The sequence below is a fragment of the Pelodiscus sinensis genome, chromosome 14 (genome assembly GCF_049634645.1).
Source record: "Pelodiscus sinensis isolate JC-2024 chromosome 14, ASM4963464v1, whole genome shotgun sequence".
Lineage (NCBI taxonomy): Eukaryota > Metazoa > Chordata > Testudines > Trionychidae > Pelodiscus > Pelodiscus sinensis.
In genome coordinates, this window is record NC_134724.1 from 14362214 (window position 1) to 14378975 (window position 16762).

At 41.1% G+C, this 16762-nt stretch overlaps 1 protein-coding gene across 1 annotated transcript in view; it reads left to right on the forward strand.

Moving 5' to 3' along the window:
• Positions 1-16762, forward strand: part of AGBL1 (AGBL carboxypeptidase 1) — a 485420-nt gene that overhangs the window by 235011 nt on the left and 233647 nt on the right. The window contains exon 19 of the mRNA XM_075897043.1: positions 15162-15291. Within this exon, the coding sequence (XP_075753158.1) occupies positions 15162-15291 (130 nt within the window). The remainder of the gene's footprint in view (positions 1-15161; positions 15292-16762) is intronic.

The window sequence follows — 16762 nt, forward strand, 5'->3', positions numbered from 1 at the left end:
AACCATGTTTAGTTTGAGGCCCCATAATGTTACCAGAAAAAGTGTAGTATTCTAACAGAAAAAACAATGACAATAGAAATAACAACATTTTATACATACTAGCACATAGGTGAGGATGCAACAAAAATACCCAGAATTTTTGGTATTTAGAGACCCCTCATAATCTGAGGCCCTAAACTGTAGCTTACCTATCTTGTACATAAATATACCTTTCAAATCTGGAGAAACTTTGGCCCTGACTGTGCTCCTGCCATTTGGAACTCTGCCACAATTCTCTCCACTCTTCAGATTCCCTGGTTCCCTTTAAGACAGCGTAGAGATGAAAGCCAAAATACTCACACATTGGTGCATAGATTAGAAGTTCATTTTGAGGCAGCAAGATAAGAGTGGTCTAATTGTCAAACGTTCTGATCATTGGACACAGTCATTGAACTTTAGTGGGAGCTACTGGGTAACTCCATAGTTTGAAAAAAAATAGGCCACTGATTTAAGTATTTAAATAATGTAGATACCTGGTTTGAACATTGGTGCTAATAATTGTGCAAAACCAGCGACGTCTTACTCAGACAGGCATCTGTGAACCACCTTCTTATTTTTGCTTCCATTAGCGTAAGATTTCATTGCTATAATTCTGTTTTGAATCATGCAAACCCAAAACTCAAAGCAAGACCACTAAAATCACTGAGCTTGGCCTGATTTCTGGGAGAAGTTATACAGTGCCACTGAGTTTCAAGTGGTTCCTATCAGAAACCATAAATCTCTCCCTAGCCTGTGAATCTCAGTCATGGCTTCACTCAACACTTTGCCACAAGCTTTCTCAAAACTTGGCTGAGGTTTGTGCTAAGGTTGTGAGCCCCTTGGGGGAATTCAAGTTTCAGGATTGCAATGATTTTGCCTGTTCATGACATTTTATTTATGACAAATGTTTTGCACAGCTCAACGAACCCATCAGGTTTCTCTAGCAGATACTTTGTTTTAATAAATGTGTATTGAATGCTTCATTTAACTTTACTATGGTGAAGTGCCCAGAGATACTGTGCTTGGATGAGCAGTTATGTAAGTGCAATTTGTTGTCATTTTTTAGTATCAGAATTAGCATTCAGCCAAGGTTCAGAGGCTCACAGTGCATGTGTGTGGAGGGGGAGGGGGAAGCGAACAAATGAAAGCAAGCTTAGTACATCCTCAAGCATTACCTAGATATTTCGGCTTATTCCCAGCAGCTGGCTTTACTCACTTGTTGCTCAGTCTCCTGAATGCCCTTCCAGCAACTCCTGGCTGACTCCTGGTGTCTAAACTCTGACGACACACTGAAAGCTTTGGGCCATGCAAGTGGATGGCCTGCTAGTTTAGTGTGTTTGAAATTACAGAATGCAGAACTTCTCTCTCTTTACTTCTATGGCGAGGGTTTAACATTGGTTTTAATTAATTGTCATTTTAAATGAATGTACTGGTGAACAGTGCCCAGTTGGCAGCCCTGGAAACCTGGGCTTTTCTGAAATTTAGCCCATCTACACTTGGCCAAATTTTGGAAAAGCCTCCAGTTTTGGAAGAGGCCTTCTTCCTCATGGAAGGAGGAAGACAGGGCTTCCGAAAGAGCGCGTCTGCTCTTCCGCGGACGAGCAGATGCATTCCCTGGATGCGGTGGCGTTTTCCCCTGTAGTGTAGAAATATCCTGAGAAAATGACAGATTCCACCCGAGGAGACTGGCCCGGATTTAAGGAACAAACTTCTATATTAATGATTGGAGTATCCAGGGGGGTGAGAAAAAATGCTTGATTTAGTTGTTGCCCAACTGGGGGAACAACTAAATTCTCTAATAGGGTTCAGAGTTTAGACTGTGTACTTTCATTTTATTTCTTTTGGTAACTAATTCTGACTTTCTGCCTATCACAGTCACTTTCAAAGTAAATAAATTAAAAATAAAACTCTTTATCTTTACTAGTGAGTTTGCCTGAAGTGTCATTTACTTGGGTAATTTGCTTGGGTTTTATAAAGGCGTGTGTATGTCTACTTTCCATTGAGTAAGTGATGAACCAATTAATAAATTTGCTCTGCTCACCTTCAGCAGTTCAAGCCAGTATATTCCTTAAGTAGAATGGCTGGGAGTTGGAGGGATTTGGCTGGTGCCTTTCTCCGACTCATTCTTGAGCATCTCATCAATCTAGCTCGGTGTGGAGCTCCACAAGCTGTTGTGTTGAGTGATCACAGCACCTGGAGGGATTTGTTGCTTGTTATTAACAAAGCATGGTGAGAGACAGCCCAGGTTAGAGAGGTGAGGGGACACAAGAGTTCCACAGTCCTAGGCTTTTATACTTTTTGTATGTAGTATTAGTATTCTATTGCTTAGCAACTGGACTGACAGTGTAAACTTGTTTGGTATTGACCACTTAATGACTATCCGGTAACGTTGACTTTTAGTCACTACCTGGCCACTAAACTAGATGTGAAAGAGCCTCTATCCCATCACCTGAGTTCAGGGGTGCCATTTTGGATTTTGGTAAGGGAGGGGTGACCTGTGCAGGCTGTGATGGGGGAGGGAGAAGAGAGTGAGAGCATGGGGAGCCGGACTGAGGACAGAGGCTTCAGTAGTGTTACTGAGCCTGCTCAGTACAAGCCAAGCACCAAACGGGGAGTGGGAACCAACCCCTTCCACCCTTTCCCACACACACATCGTTTCTATCCAGGGGCTACCACGGCACTGGAAAACTCCACTTTTTTTTGGCAGACAACTTAGCAGTTAGCGAACAGGAACACTTTATCCAATTCCTGTATAAAAGAAAGAAAATTAAATAAATATTAGACCCACTCAGCTCTAACACTAACACATTCTGACACCTTGTGGCAAGTCACTTAAGGGACACTGGTTAGCCTTAAAAAATTAATGTATATTCTTACTTTGTGACTAACTCTGTGGAGAGAGACAGACCGGGTACGTCTAAACTACATGGCTCCGTCGACGGAGCCATGTAGATTTGTTTGTTTGGCAAAGGGAAATGAAGCCGCGATTTAAATAATCGCAGCTTCATTTAAATTTACATGGCTGCCGCACTGAGCCGACAAACAGCTGATCAGCTGTTTGTCGGCTCAGCGCGCTAGTCTGGATGCTCCCCTGTCGAAATGAAAGCCTTTTATCGACATCCTCGGCAAACCTCATCCTACGAGGCATAACGGGGATGTTGATAAAAGGCTTTCAGGTTGGTGCGGAGCATCCAGACTAGCGTGCTGAGCCGACAAACAGCTGATCAGCTGTTTGTTGGCTCAGCGCGGCAGCCATGTAAATTTAAATGAAGCCGCGATTATTTAAATCGCGGCTTCATTTCCCTTTGCCGATCTGTCTAATCTACATGCCTCCATTGACGGAGGCATGCAGTCTAGACACACCCACCCTGTCAGGACTCCTGGGCTCTATCTCAGCTCTGGAAGGGGAGAGAGGTCTAATGGGTTACGGCAGACAGCAGATACATTTCAGCTCTATATAGGAACATCAGAATGACCATACTGGGTCAGACCAATGGTCCTTCAAACCTTGTATACTGTCTCCCAACAGTGGCCAATGCCAGGTGCTTCAGAAGGAATAAACAGAAGAGGTAATCATCATGTCATCATGATCCTTCCCCTGTCTCCCATTCCTAGCTTCTGGCAAACAGAGGCTAGGGACACCATCTCTTCCCATTCTGGCTAGTAGCCATGGATGGGCCTATCCTCCTTGAACTTATTTTGTTCTTATTGGAACCCTGTTATGGTTTGAGCCTTTCCACCATCTCCTGACAGAGTGCCACAAGCTGACTGTGACAAAATAATTTATTTTGTTTGTTTTAAATCTTCTGCTTATAAATTTAATTCGGTCAGCTTCTTGTCTTATGTTGGTGAAGGAATGAATAACATTTCCTTATTCTATTTTTTCTATACCATTCATGATTTTCTAGGCCTCTAACATATTCTCCCACCCTTTAGTCATTTCTTTTCCAAGCTAAAAAGTCCCAGTCTTGTTAATCTCTTCTCATATGGAAACTGTTTTTTACCCCTAGTCATTTCTGTTGTCCTTTCTGTAACTCTTCCAAATCCAATATATCTTTTTTTAGATGGGATGACCATATCTGTATACAGTATTCAAGATGTGGGCATACCATGACTTTATACAGAGGCAATATGGTATTTGTCTTATCTATTCCTTTCCTAATGATTCCCAATATTCTGTTAGCTTTTTAGTTTTTAGACTGCCACTGCAAATTGAGAAGATGTTTTTAGGGAACTATCTACAATGGTTCCAAGATCTCTTTCTTGAGTGGTAACAGGCATGTCAGACCCCATCATATTTGTATGTATTGCTAGGATTATATTTTTGCATGTGCATTATTTTGCACTTATCAACACTGAATTCCATCTGCCCTTGTGTTGCCCAATCACCCAGTTTTGTGAGATCCTTTGTAACTCTTTGCAGTCAGCTTTGGATTAGTCACTGTTCACCCCATTTTCAAGAACATTAACAGCAGTGGTCCAAATAGCAAATCCCAGCAGCACAACACTCATTCCTATTTTTTCCTCCTATCTTTTAAGTGGAGTAACCAACAATGTTTTCATGGTGATCTAATGATCATTCAATTACTTGAATGCACAGGCTTTTCTCATTCTTAATCACCTGTCTCACTCTTTTTATAACAAACTCCCTGCCTCAAAGGCAAAGCTGAAGCAGCTCAAACTCTGTTGCAATTAAGAGCTACCTCTGGAGTTAGGGCATGCATCTTAAGCATGAAATCCAGGGGTTCCAACTTTGGTAGGGGGACTAGTGCCCCCCTAACTCTCATAAATGATAGCCTTGCCTGAGTCATCCGCACTTTTTACAGATCTTTCTGAATAACACAAGTATGATATTTTAGTAGGGTAAACCCTGCCAATGTCTGAAGTATTATATATGGGTGGTATGTCTACATATGAATTACCTTGTACTAGCAAGGAGCCCACAGAGGGAAAAGCATGTAACTGAATGGAAAAGACATACATCCCATATTTGGTCTCCATTATGCGTTTGTAACTTCTGCTGATATCACATAGAACAGAATTGGCCTTCCTGTTTTCTGGAACACAGGCTATGTTACACAGAGGTCTGGTTCTATGATATTGCTCATCTCCCACAGAAGGGAGTCTGTTGGGGGGAAAAAAGAAATACCCATTGGAGTTTTATTTCAGGAACTCACGGTTATTTATTGGAATTCACCCTGCTGAAGTGGAAGTGCCCTGCTGGACCAGTGCAATAATAGCAAACCAGAATTACTAGGTGGATTACTAGCCAGATTTCATCCAATAAACTGTGGAAAAGTATCATTAATCTGTGGAGCAAGAGTATTTGCCACTGAAAGAGCCTTTAGATGTCATGTGAGATTAACAACAGGATTTGCTTTAGTAAAGTTGGATGCCGAACTGGGAGTGAGAATGTCTAGTGATGCTATAGAGTAGATATTAGTAATAAATTAACAATCATTATAATATTAATTTCACCTAATGGGGGATGAAAAACCATACTTTATGTAGCCTACCTGCTTTCCTTGCAGAAGAAGAGAGTTGGCATATGATGCATTTCATTGTTTCTTGTTCTTTTGTAGGCTACCTCTCAGCATATTTCAGTTAATGCTACCTTGTCAAAGCTATAATTTACTTACGGGGTAGTGTGCTGTGTCTTCTCATTTGTCAGCCAGTGGCTAATTCTGCTATAAATCACATCATGTCCCTACATACATTGCATTGGGAAGAACAGAGTCCCTTTTTTCACTCCATTACTAATCTGGACAACTGACCAGCAAAAATACAATTACCACAACCACAGACCCAAAACACTGCGTGCTTATTCCTGCTCTGGGAAAGTAGAAGGAATCTGATTTGACTCATGGGCATTGATATAAAAATGAATTGTAGACAGCATTGTAAAGGGATAATAATTCTCTCTCTCTCTCTGTCTATCATTATCTCCCCCTCCCCTGAGCTTTGAAGCTTTAAAACAGTGCTGGGGCAGCTAAAAGTGACCTCACTGATGTAATTCTGCAATTCCACTGTCTTGATTATTATAGAGATGTGACTGGAAGAAACTCCTCCTCATCGCTCCTTTTTACTGAGGAAGAGCACTTGGGAAAGGGGAAAGAGACAATAGCTTGCCCGCACCAGGAAAGTAAATGTCCCAGCATGCAGTGTTCCAGAGCAGCATCTGGCCTGCAAGTTGACAGTGTACACTGGGCTGGACAAAGGTTGGCACTCCCTGTGTGTGAGATTATTTCCTCTCTGTTACCTAATCAAGAATAGTTGCCAACGGAAGTTCTGAGAATGGGGGTGGGTGGGCGGGGTGAGTGTGGGGGTGAACGTGGTGACTTGGAGCGATATACTGGGAACGTTTATCACAACGCATGCCCCATTGACAAGTGGTGACTCTGGCCTCTTCCACTTCTGTCTCCTCCTCCTTCCTTGTCTCTCTCTGGTCCCCTCTTATCAGGTTCTGTATAATGTTTTCAGTCCCAGTTCACTGCCCTGCTCTGTTGTGGGATGCCATCTCTTGTAACCCACTGATACTTTGTCAGGTTGCAGTGCGTACCCTAGAGGCACCTAATGAGAACTGCAGGTTTCCAGTCTGCTCTCTTACTGGATGGTGATATGCTTAGCCTCTACTGGCTTATACAAGGTTGGACAAAACCTACTTAGGTTGGACAAAACCAACTTAGAGGTTGGACAAAAACATGCAAAGGCGTGCCTTGTTCCTCTCAGCAGAAGTCCATGAAGGACTTACCCTTAGCATGATGGTTTCCTCACTGTTGCGTTCTGTGTGGTGTCATACCCATCTCATTTGAACCAAAAATGTGTTTTGACTGGTGTTGACCCACAGCTGTGCTGGTATGATTTGACCCTGTGGCTTAGTGGTAACACATCTTTAGAGATCTGAGATTAAGCTTTGTGGTTCCTAGTAGCTGCTGGGAGAGTTTTGTTTCTCTTCCAGTGATCTGTGAAACTCAGCAAGGAGGATCAGTGATCAGGTACTCCAGAGGGAGTCATGCCCTGGGGCTTCTTGGCTGGTTTGAAATTTTGGCGGACTGAAACAAGGCAATCCCAGAAGAGCTGTCATCAAATTCTCTTTTTTTGTGCATGATTTTAGATTGTAGCCCTATCCCTTTAATCTCCTTTATACGTTTGATGGGCTGCTTTGCTCTTCTTTGTTATATAGTGTGGACTAGGATTAAATTAAACTGATTCAACCAACTGGTTTTTAAATCAACTCAGTTAAATTGGTACAAACCTATCTATGGACAATTTAGTTTAAGCTGGTTAGGCATCACTTCAGGATAAATGAATATAAAGCAGGTATAAATCAGTTTAAGAGTATCCACACAGGAGTTTGCACAGGTTTAAGAAAGTCTGTTTTTAAAAGGCTGTTCCTAGTTCTATCACTGATTGACTTCTGAAACTTTAGGTGTGTCATTTCATCTCTCACTCCCTCAAGCTGCAAAACTGGGATTTGTTTGCCTGTTTTCCATGAGGGTTACAGATACAAGAGGGGTGAAGTAGTATCTTGTATTGGACCAAATTCTCTTGGAGAGCGATACAAACCTTCAAGCTCAAGAGAAGGAGCTCTGTGTGGCTTGAAAGCTTGTCTCTCTCACCAACAGTAGTTAGTCCAATAAAAGATATCACTTCACCTTCCTTGTCTCTCTAATATCCTGGGAACAATATGACTACAGTTATACTGCATATTCCATTATAAGTAGAGCTGGTTAGAACCTGTTTTGGTTTTTTTCATGGAAAATTTTAACTTTTCAGTGAAAAATTGAAAACTGAAAACTTTTAGCCAAAAACATTTGCTTTAAATTAAAAAGTTTATATTCAGAAATTCCTCTAGCATGCCTCATGGGAGTTGTAGTTCCGGTGCCTCATGACTCCATTTTCCTGGGCCGGGCTCCTGAACCAGACTCCATCTGTGATGATGCAATTCAGGCTCCTGACCTACTGAGCCATAATCATAGGGGTCCCTCACTGTGTGATGCATCATAGGAGATATAGCCCAGCCAGGGACTCAGCTCAGAGAAAACAGGAGCATGAAGTACCCTAACTACAACTCCCATCATACACCATGGCAGCATTTCCAGATTAATTTTCTTTGTTTGTTTTTCAGCTGCTGAAATGTGGAGGTGAGGGGGTGGACCAAAGCCCAAAACAAATATTTTGGCTTTCAGATGTTCTGTTTTCAATTAAAAGTTAGAATTTTCTGCAGAAATCAGAAATCACTTTTCATGAAAAACATATATATATATATATATTGCAAATCAAGTTTTCTGTCAAAAAGCAGTTTTCATCTACCATTTTGTTATAAGTCTTTTCCTGTCATGACACAATAAGCATTTTACAAACATGAGAGGAGAGTCAGTGAAGGAGTGCAAGTTACAGTTCTTATTATTGTTGTGAATTGTTATTGCTGCATCGGAAGTACAAGAAATGCATGTAGGCATCTTGATTCACCATTATCCTACACTTTATATTCTCATTTTCACCCAGGTAAAGTAAGTGTTCAGTAGCTATTACATCTTACCACCTGCTTCTGGTAATGATTTGCAAACTCTTTGCCCAATGTACTAGGTTAAATGAGTGAATCAGCCCTACAGTGTTTAATGCTCAAGGCTGTTGTCCAACATTCACTGAAATATAAATGTGAGTTTCATGGACAAATCTTGTGACATTTGTATGTGACTATGATGTAGCAGTACCACTCTGTATTAATTTTGTCAACTCGCCTTTTCAGCCAATCATTTATACAGTTGTCTCATTTGATTTTGACTTTGATAACATTAGCTGGGGATAAAGCAGATTTCATTCTGTGTCTCTAACTGGTTTGTAACAAAATCTGATTTAACAAAATGTGTCCATCAAGTCAAAAGGAGGATTCATGATAGAGAGCTGAACAAGGATCATGACATCCTTACATGCACGAAGCTGAGAAAGCACAAATTCTCTATCATTTATCTTAAGAAGAAAGGATTGTCCATTGTGACAAAATCACTCAGATGTAGAAGATGAAACACTGAAGGCTCATTAAGTTAATTAGTGGCAGTTCTCTGCTATAAGGAGGCAAGTGGAAGCTGGCAGAGTGATGCTTTAGAACAGCATTTGCCCAAGAGGAAGCATTATGCATTGTGAATTCATTAGTGTGTGCCGAAAGGGTAAAATCATGCTGCTGCTGCTGTTGCCGCCATGCTAACTGGGAAGGAGACCTTCAATGGCATCAATAAATGGTTGGCATAAGTGTCATTCAGGAAGATAAGTACAGCTTTGTACATGTGTCACATAATACCAAGGAGAAGGGAGCATTGGAAATCTCCATCCTAAAGGCCTAGCAGTAAACCAGTATGGCACCAGGAGGTTGGTCTCAGAACCAGCTGAGAAGCAACAGCCACTCTGAACTCTGTGTGAATCCATTGTAACTAAAAGAAACTGAGGTTTCCTTGTAGACTATTGATGTATGCCATCAGAGGAAGTAGAAAACACTAAGGACGCTGCAGTCAAACAGCCCTGCAGCCTGACCCTTGTGAGACCAAGTCAGCTGGTATGGGCCAGCCACTGTTTTTTAATTGCAGTGTAGACATAGTCCCAGAGTATGGAAGGGAGTGTCATTCCCACCCTGCTTCTAACTCACCATAAACACTTGGGGTCTGGTCCAAACTCAGTCCCTGGTCAATATTTTTCTTTGTTGTTCATAGCAAACAAACTGCATATAATCTTCCTAAGCATGGGTATGTCTGGAGTTTTTCTTCTTTGTCCCTAGTTCTTTTTGTTTCAGAGAAACCATTTTGTATTCTTTAAGTTGGCATTAATAGGATCAAATAGTCTGGGCTTCCTGGGTGCCAACAGAATACCTCTGCATATTTGGGTAGGCCATACCACCTGAACACCAGTCATAGTCAAGTCAAATAACACTGACTGACCTTTGAATGACAGCCGTCCTGAAAATGTGAGGATTTGTTCTCATTTCCTCAGTCTGTACCATCTTTCAGGTTAATGAAAGAGCCCTACAATTACCTGGGGATGTTGCATCATGATAATGTTCTGGTGAGGACATCTCCTTGCAACACCATGATACATCATTACCATGGGGATGCACAAATATTGAAGAAAGTTGAGCTGGTCCAGAGGGCTGGGAATTAAAGCAAGAGAAAATTATGTTCTTTTAATATCTTCCTCAGGGTGGTCAAATATTGTCAGGGTGGTCAAATATTGGAATAAATTGCCAAGGGAGGTGGTGGAATCTCCCTCTCTGGAGATATTTAAGAACAGGTTAGATAGACATCTGTCAGGGATGGTGTAGACGGAGCTTGGTCCTGCCTTGAGGGCGGGGGGCTGGACTCGATGACCTCTTGAGGTCCCTTCCAGTCCTATTATTCTATGATTCTATGATTCTAAGATCAGGAGCAGCAGTCTTATTGGAGATGCCCCTTTCATCTGACCTCTTGGGATCTTCCTCACACTGAAAATACAATGTGAAAATCAGTCAGGTGAAATGATGGATTATTATGCTATCAAACTACCATAACACAAGTTCTGTTTTTTTCTTCCTTTTTGGCAGTAGTTATTTTCAAAGTCCAAGATCCTGTGCCTGTCTGAGATTCTCCCAAGCATCTCTCTCCTGATGCTTATGTGCATCTACTTCGCTTTATAGATTAGTTTACCCTGCATCAGCATTGCCTTCTGTTATTCGGATGTGCAGTGAATGGTGATGCTGCTTTTTTAAATATCAAACACAATGCACACTGGGCCCCAGGTCTTGTTACCATCAGTCCTGACTTCATTCACTCAATATGCTGGATCCTATTTCTCCATTTATCTGTAATGGACAGGAGATTTTGAGTCAGCAAACATTTTTTATTTAAAAAGTGAATTTGTTTCTTTCTTCCTCTCCATTTCTTCCCCTCTCACTCAAATAATAACTTTCACTTTTTGTTTATCCTCGTGCATCTCTTTCTTTTGTGTGTCTGTTTATATCATACTTTCTGTATTTTTGTTCTTTTCCTCTCTTCACCTCTGTCCTTCTCCAGTGCTCTCTTTGTTTGTCCCTTTCTATCTATAGGCCTGATCCAAAGGCCCATTAAAGTGGGTGGAAAGACTGCCATTAACTTCAGTGAGTTTAGGATTGGAACCTGTATATCCCTCTGCTTATCTCACCATCAGTCCTTTCCATGCAGAGAATATACTGCAGTTAGAAGCCCAGGTATTTGATAGCTTTCTTAAAGAGAAACAGGGTTTAAACCAGTACAACAGACATTAAGTACATTTGCATATTGGATGTGTAGAAGAAGGCTTGATAATATGTTGATTTCTGGATTTGCCCATCCTGCATACTGTGTGTCCAGCCATGCAAGGACCATGTTGACTTCTAAATGTATAACCAGTATGATATGGTCTTTATGCCCTAGAAGTAGGGCCTCATTTCTCAGAAGTAGTTGCTCTTGTGCTCAGCATGAGTATAGTTAGCACCTGTGACCATATCACTTCCTACTCCCGGCTTTCATTTTTCAGGCTGCTTATCCGCTTGAATATTTAGGATGCCTAAGGAACAAAATCTGAAGGCTCTACCCAATAGCAAACCCTGTAATTAGTGTGTTGCAAAGACAGAGAATAATCTTGTTCAGATCCACCTTTTCCCACAGTGCATGGCCCCATCTTATTTATCAAGGAGACAAGAGCTATTTTAGTGCTACACTGTGACACAGCATATCTAAGAGAGCAGAAGTGAATGTAGGAAGTTATGGTTACTGGAAACTTTCTCATGTCCTGTGTCATTGCACAAACATATCTGCATTATAGAGATTTGCAGACACCTCCATAGTAGGAACAGAGGCTCGCTCATCTTCAAATGCCTCCCTGTTGTGTAAGTTTTCACCTGTGCTTTCTAATGAGTCACAAAGATACCTCTACTCCTCTGACAGCCTCATTGTACATTGGAGAGGGTGAGGAGTATTTTTTTCCTTCACCAGTGTCATGAGCACACAATTACCAAAAGGGGAGCAAAGGAAAAAATTGCCTCTTCTTTCCTAGAGTTGCTTCCAGCAGCTCTACACTGCTCCTTGTCCAAAGGCTCTCTCTAGACCATAATGATTCCCAGTGTGTAAAGGTCGAAGAGTTAATAGAACATGGATCTGAGGCCAATGCTCAGCATCAGGCACGTGAACAATAAAAGCGCATTTAACAAGGATTTAATGAATGGATAACACATCTGATTGAAATGCTAACAAATAGATGAATTACAAATAATCTGCACAAAGACACATAAAGCAGACTCATTTTTTGGAGCATTGGAAATCTTTCAGAAGCAAACACTTTCATTGTTTTTGTTGAGTTCCAGCTAGTCCTAGCAAAGGTGGCAAGGAGTCTTGCTAAAGAAGGCAGACACCACACATTTACAGCAAATCTACTAGGTTGGAGATGCCAGGTAATGAACAGCCTTGATCTGGAAAGTGAATTTCATTGTATCCTGGCAAACACACAAAAGCCAGTCTTGGCTTCCCACTCCTATTATTTGGTATCAGTGCTTGAGATCAGCTTAATATTTTACCTTCATCCTTGGCTGCCAGGCATAGCAGACAATACCCTTATCTGCAAATGTCATCGGTATTAGGAAAGGGAGAGAAGAAAGGAAGAAAATAGGGAACAGGGATGGCATGAAGCAGTCGTTGAAGTAGACGGGCTTTAATGGAAAAAAAAGAATCAATGTATCATACTTTAATTAAAGCTCTGCAACAACCCAAGGACCATCAATATGGACTAATAGGCAATAGTGCTAATATTTAAAGATGATTTAAATGATGGTAATGATTGAAAAGAGGGAATGAATTATGCTGTCTCTCTCGTGCTCCCCTCCCATGCACAGGCCCCTACTGTTTGGCCATGTGTTGTTTTATAAACTCATGACATAACCATCAGTCTGTAACTAACTACCATGGAGAGACATTGTACCCACTGAGAAGAATTATATTAAACAAGGGCTTCTGGATTTTTTTAAAAAAGCAGATGGAGTAAATAAAATGAGCTAATAATAAGCATTCAACACGAGGGTTGTAAATATGGAGAACCCAAATAATCCCGAACTTGGCTCTAAGGAAAGCCCTGACTTTGAAAACATTGTAACATTTTGTTTAGACTGAAAATTTTGAAACAACATATTTCTGTATTTCTAAATTCAGTTCCTTTGGAAATCAGCCAAGGGTGAAGGTCAAAAGTTGTTTCAGAATAAAAATAAATGTCCAAAATATTGCTCTTTCCCATGGGATGCCCATTCTATATTTTTATCAGTACTTCTCATTGACTTAAGTGGTCATGGGAGGACACGCTGCTCAGAGAAGAGTCTGGATCTTATTTTCTCCACAGTCACTTATAAGTGAGGTGAATGCCATTCAGTGCAACAGGTGTTTTTTGCATGGAGATATCATTCTTCAGAGGTAGTTGGGTAGCAATGCATTAAAACACCTAGGGGCCCAAATATGACTAGCAAGAAAATGAGAAAGGGTGAGGTTAGGGTTAACTTTGTGTGAAAGGCCACTCATAAACACTACAGTAAATTGGCAAGTTTTTAAACAGCAATGATCTTACCTGCAAATTCTGGCTTCCAGGGTGTTAGCTATTGTAAATGCTTTGTAAATTGCAGAATGTATAGCAAGGGAACTGTGAATTAAAGAGAAAAGGAAATTCAGGTGACAATAAGTAAACTGGAATGGATGTTTTGATGTCACTAGGAACCCAAGATGGCATCAGAACATTGTGATTTTACATTGTGTGTGTGTGTATGTGAAATATAATACTCTCTATAGTGTGTATCCTATTTCTTTCTACTCCTTCTTTCCTCCTGTCAGACTTCCTGTGCTTCTATTCCTCTCTAAAGGTTCTGAATAGTCTTACAGCTGTTTCCCTCCAAGCATCTTAAATCAGCTATTGATGGTGCTGAAGGTGTGTGCAATGCAACCTAAATTGTGAAATTTACCAGTGTAAAAGTTTTGCTTGTGAATTGAGATCTCACTCATGCACACATGATAGCAGGTTGTTGCTGCTGAGTTGTTAGAGAGCTGGAACATTCATTACAGTGGGAGAAGTGACAGAACATGGTATCTCCCCTATTAAAATAATTGTGGAGCTGTGGATGTTTAGAATACATCTTCAAGGAAATTCCAACTCCAGTTTATTAAACTAACAGCAAATCTTCTTCAGTAGATATGGTTGATTTTAAAATGGTAGGACTTATCATGAATTCCCATCCAACGGCGGCCTAAGCTTCATCCGTGCATCACAATTTGCAAATTGCAGTTCCAGTTAGAATGAACCCTTTGCATAGAGTAAGGATGCTTGGAACTAAAACAAAGTCATTATAAAAGAGATCACTCAGATCTGCATAATTGCACTAAAATATATAACCTCTCCTCCATGCAGTCAAACATCTAGCACAGTGTATTAGCCAGTGAAAAAGAACCAGAAAGGAAGGTTTGATTGAGTTAAGGTAAAAGTCTTTGGTCCAAAAACTGAGGTCCTTACTTAGGTTTTAGTCAGCTTTTACAGTGAAGTTAAACTCCCACTACAGCCAATTGTTTTCTATACCAGGGATGTATATCATAAAGATCTTATTGGTATGTGCTTGCGATGGTTGAATTTCTCCTGAGTGAAAAACCATGCAAGAGATATTCTGCTCAGCCCATACAAGTGCCTATAGATTTTCAAAGGGACTTGACTGATTTTCCAATTATAACAACCGATAATTGGGCATCCTTATGTCCAATGTTGGCTTTGAAAAACCAACCCTTTTTACCGCCACAGACTTTAGCGATATTTTAGAGTTTAAGAAAAAGAGTATTAGTCCTGTTTAACATGAGTCCGTGAGTAAATCAAAACTGCATTAGTGACCTAGAATCTAACTATGCAGGACTCGTAGGAAAAGGAAATTGATCATTCATAAATTGCAGAATTATTTAAAATAAGCTCCAGTGGAGTTTCAGTTCATTCAAGCCCATATCTGAAATTCAGATATTTATCTGTGACTTAGCCTCACAAACTGAGCCTGTCCTAGTACAGGACCTTTCCAGAAACAGCTGTTATTTTGAAACCACTGAATTGTTTTTGTTACTTTAATTGCGGTGTGTTTTGTTTTGTGATTCCAGCCACCGGTGCTCCTTGAGTGGGGATGATCTGAATAGACAGTGGCTGGCTCCCAGCTGCCAGCTCCATCCAACCATTTACCACACCAAGGGCCTCCTCTACTATCTGTGCAGCATTGGCCGGGCTCCATTGGTGAGTCATTTCCATCTTCCCTTATATTAATAACCCTCCATGATTCAGTTGTTACAGCCTTCCCAAAATACTCCGGTGTTGTACAGTCCAGGTCTAAGAGAGAAGAGGCCTTGGGAGATCTGGGAGTGGGGAGGAGTTTGGATATTGTACTGCCTATTGTCCCTTCTAAGCAACAACCCTACATTCTGATGTCCTCGCCAGTCTAGAGAGCACATTTGTTGCTGGGGAGAGTTTAAGGTTGGGAGAGCTGAAGTTAACATGTAGATTCTGGAAGTTCTGTGCCTAAAATCCATGCTATCTGAGAAAGCAGAGCATAGAAGTAACAAATTGCCCGAAGACAGGATACCATGTGGTAACTACTTGGAATGGGGATCCCCTAAATATTTTAGAGGTTTCTTGCAGTGTTTGCTGTGCAGGCAGGCAGTAGTTAGAGCTGTGGACTGGGAGTCAGGAAATGTTGATTTGCTTTCTGAGCATGCCACTGACTCCCTAATAGTGTGTCTGCACAGCAATGTTATTCCAAAATAACATAGTCCACTTATATACTACAAGCAGTTATTTCGACATAATGTCAAAATAATATCGAGCTGGAGGACTTCTTACTTTGACTCCTGTAATGCTCATTGTAGGAGGAGTAATGGAAGTTGGAGGAAGAATGCTTTTTCTCAGACTTCCTGCTGTGTAGACAGCGCCAAAAGCTGAAATAAACTATTTTGACTTCAGCTACGCAATTGATGAAGCTCAAGTTGAATATCTTATTTTGGCTTTACCCCTGGGCTGTGTCTAGACTGGACAGTTTTTCTGGAAAATCAGCCGCTTTGCCGGAAAAACTTGCCAGCTGTCTACACTGGCCGCTTGAATTTCTGCAAAAGCACTGACTTCCTACTGTAAGGAATCAGTGCTTCTTGCGGAAATACTATTCTGCTCCCGTTCAGGCAAAAGTCCCTTTTGCTCAGTGTAGACAGCTCAGATTTGTTTTCCGCCAAAAAGCCCCAATTGTGAAAATGGCGATCAAGGCTTTTTTGCGGAAAAGCATGACTAGATTGGAATGGACGCTTTTCCGCAAAAAGTGCTTTTACGGAAAAGCGTCCATGCCAATCTAGACGCTCTGTTCTGAAAATGCTTTTAACAGAAAACTTTTCCGTTAAAAGCATTTCCGGAAAATCATGCCAATCTAGACGCAGCCCTGCTGTGTAGACGTGCCCTGAGTGATCTTGGGCAAATAGCCTTTCCTCTCTGTGCAAGGTGTTATTCTTTGTGGGGATTGCTGTGCCCACATTTCATAAAGCTTCAGATTCTTCAGATGAGAAAAGTGCAGATCAGTGTGAAGTATTATCCATCATTAGTGTTCCCTTCAGATCATTTCTGGTCGAGAGGGGAGAGAGTTTGCAAAGATCTCAATCCAGTGGAAGAGAGCTGAGCACAGTTTGGTCCCTATTTAGACATCTCCAGCCCATATCAGAACAACATG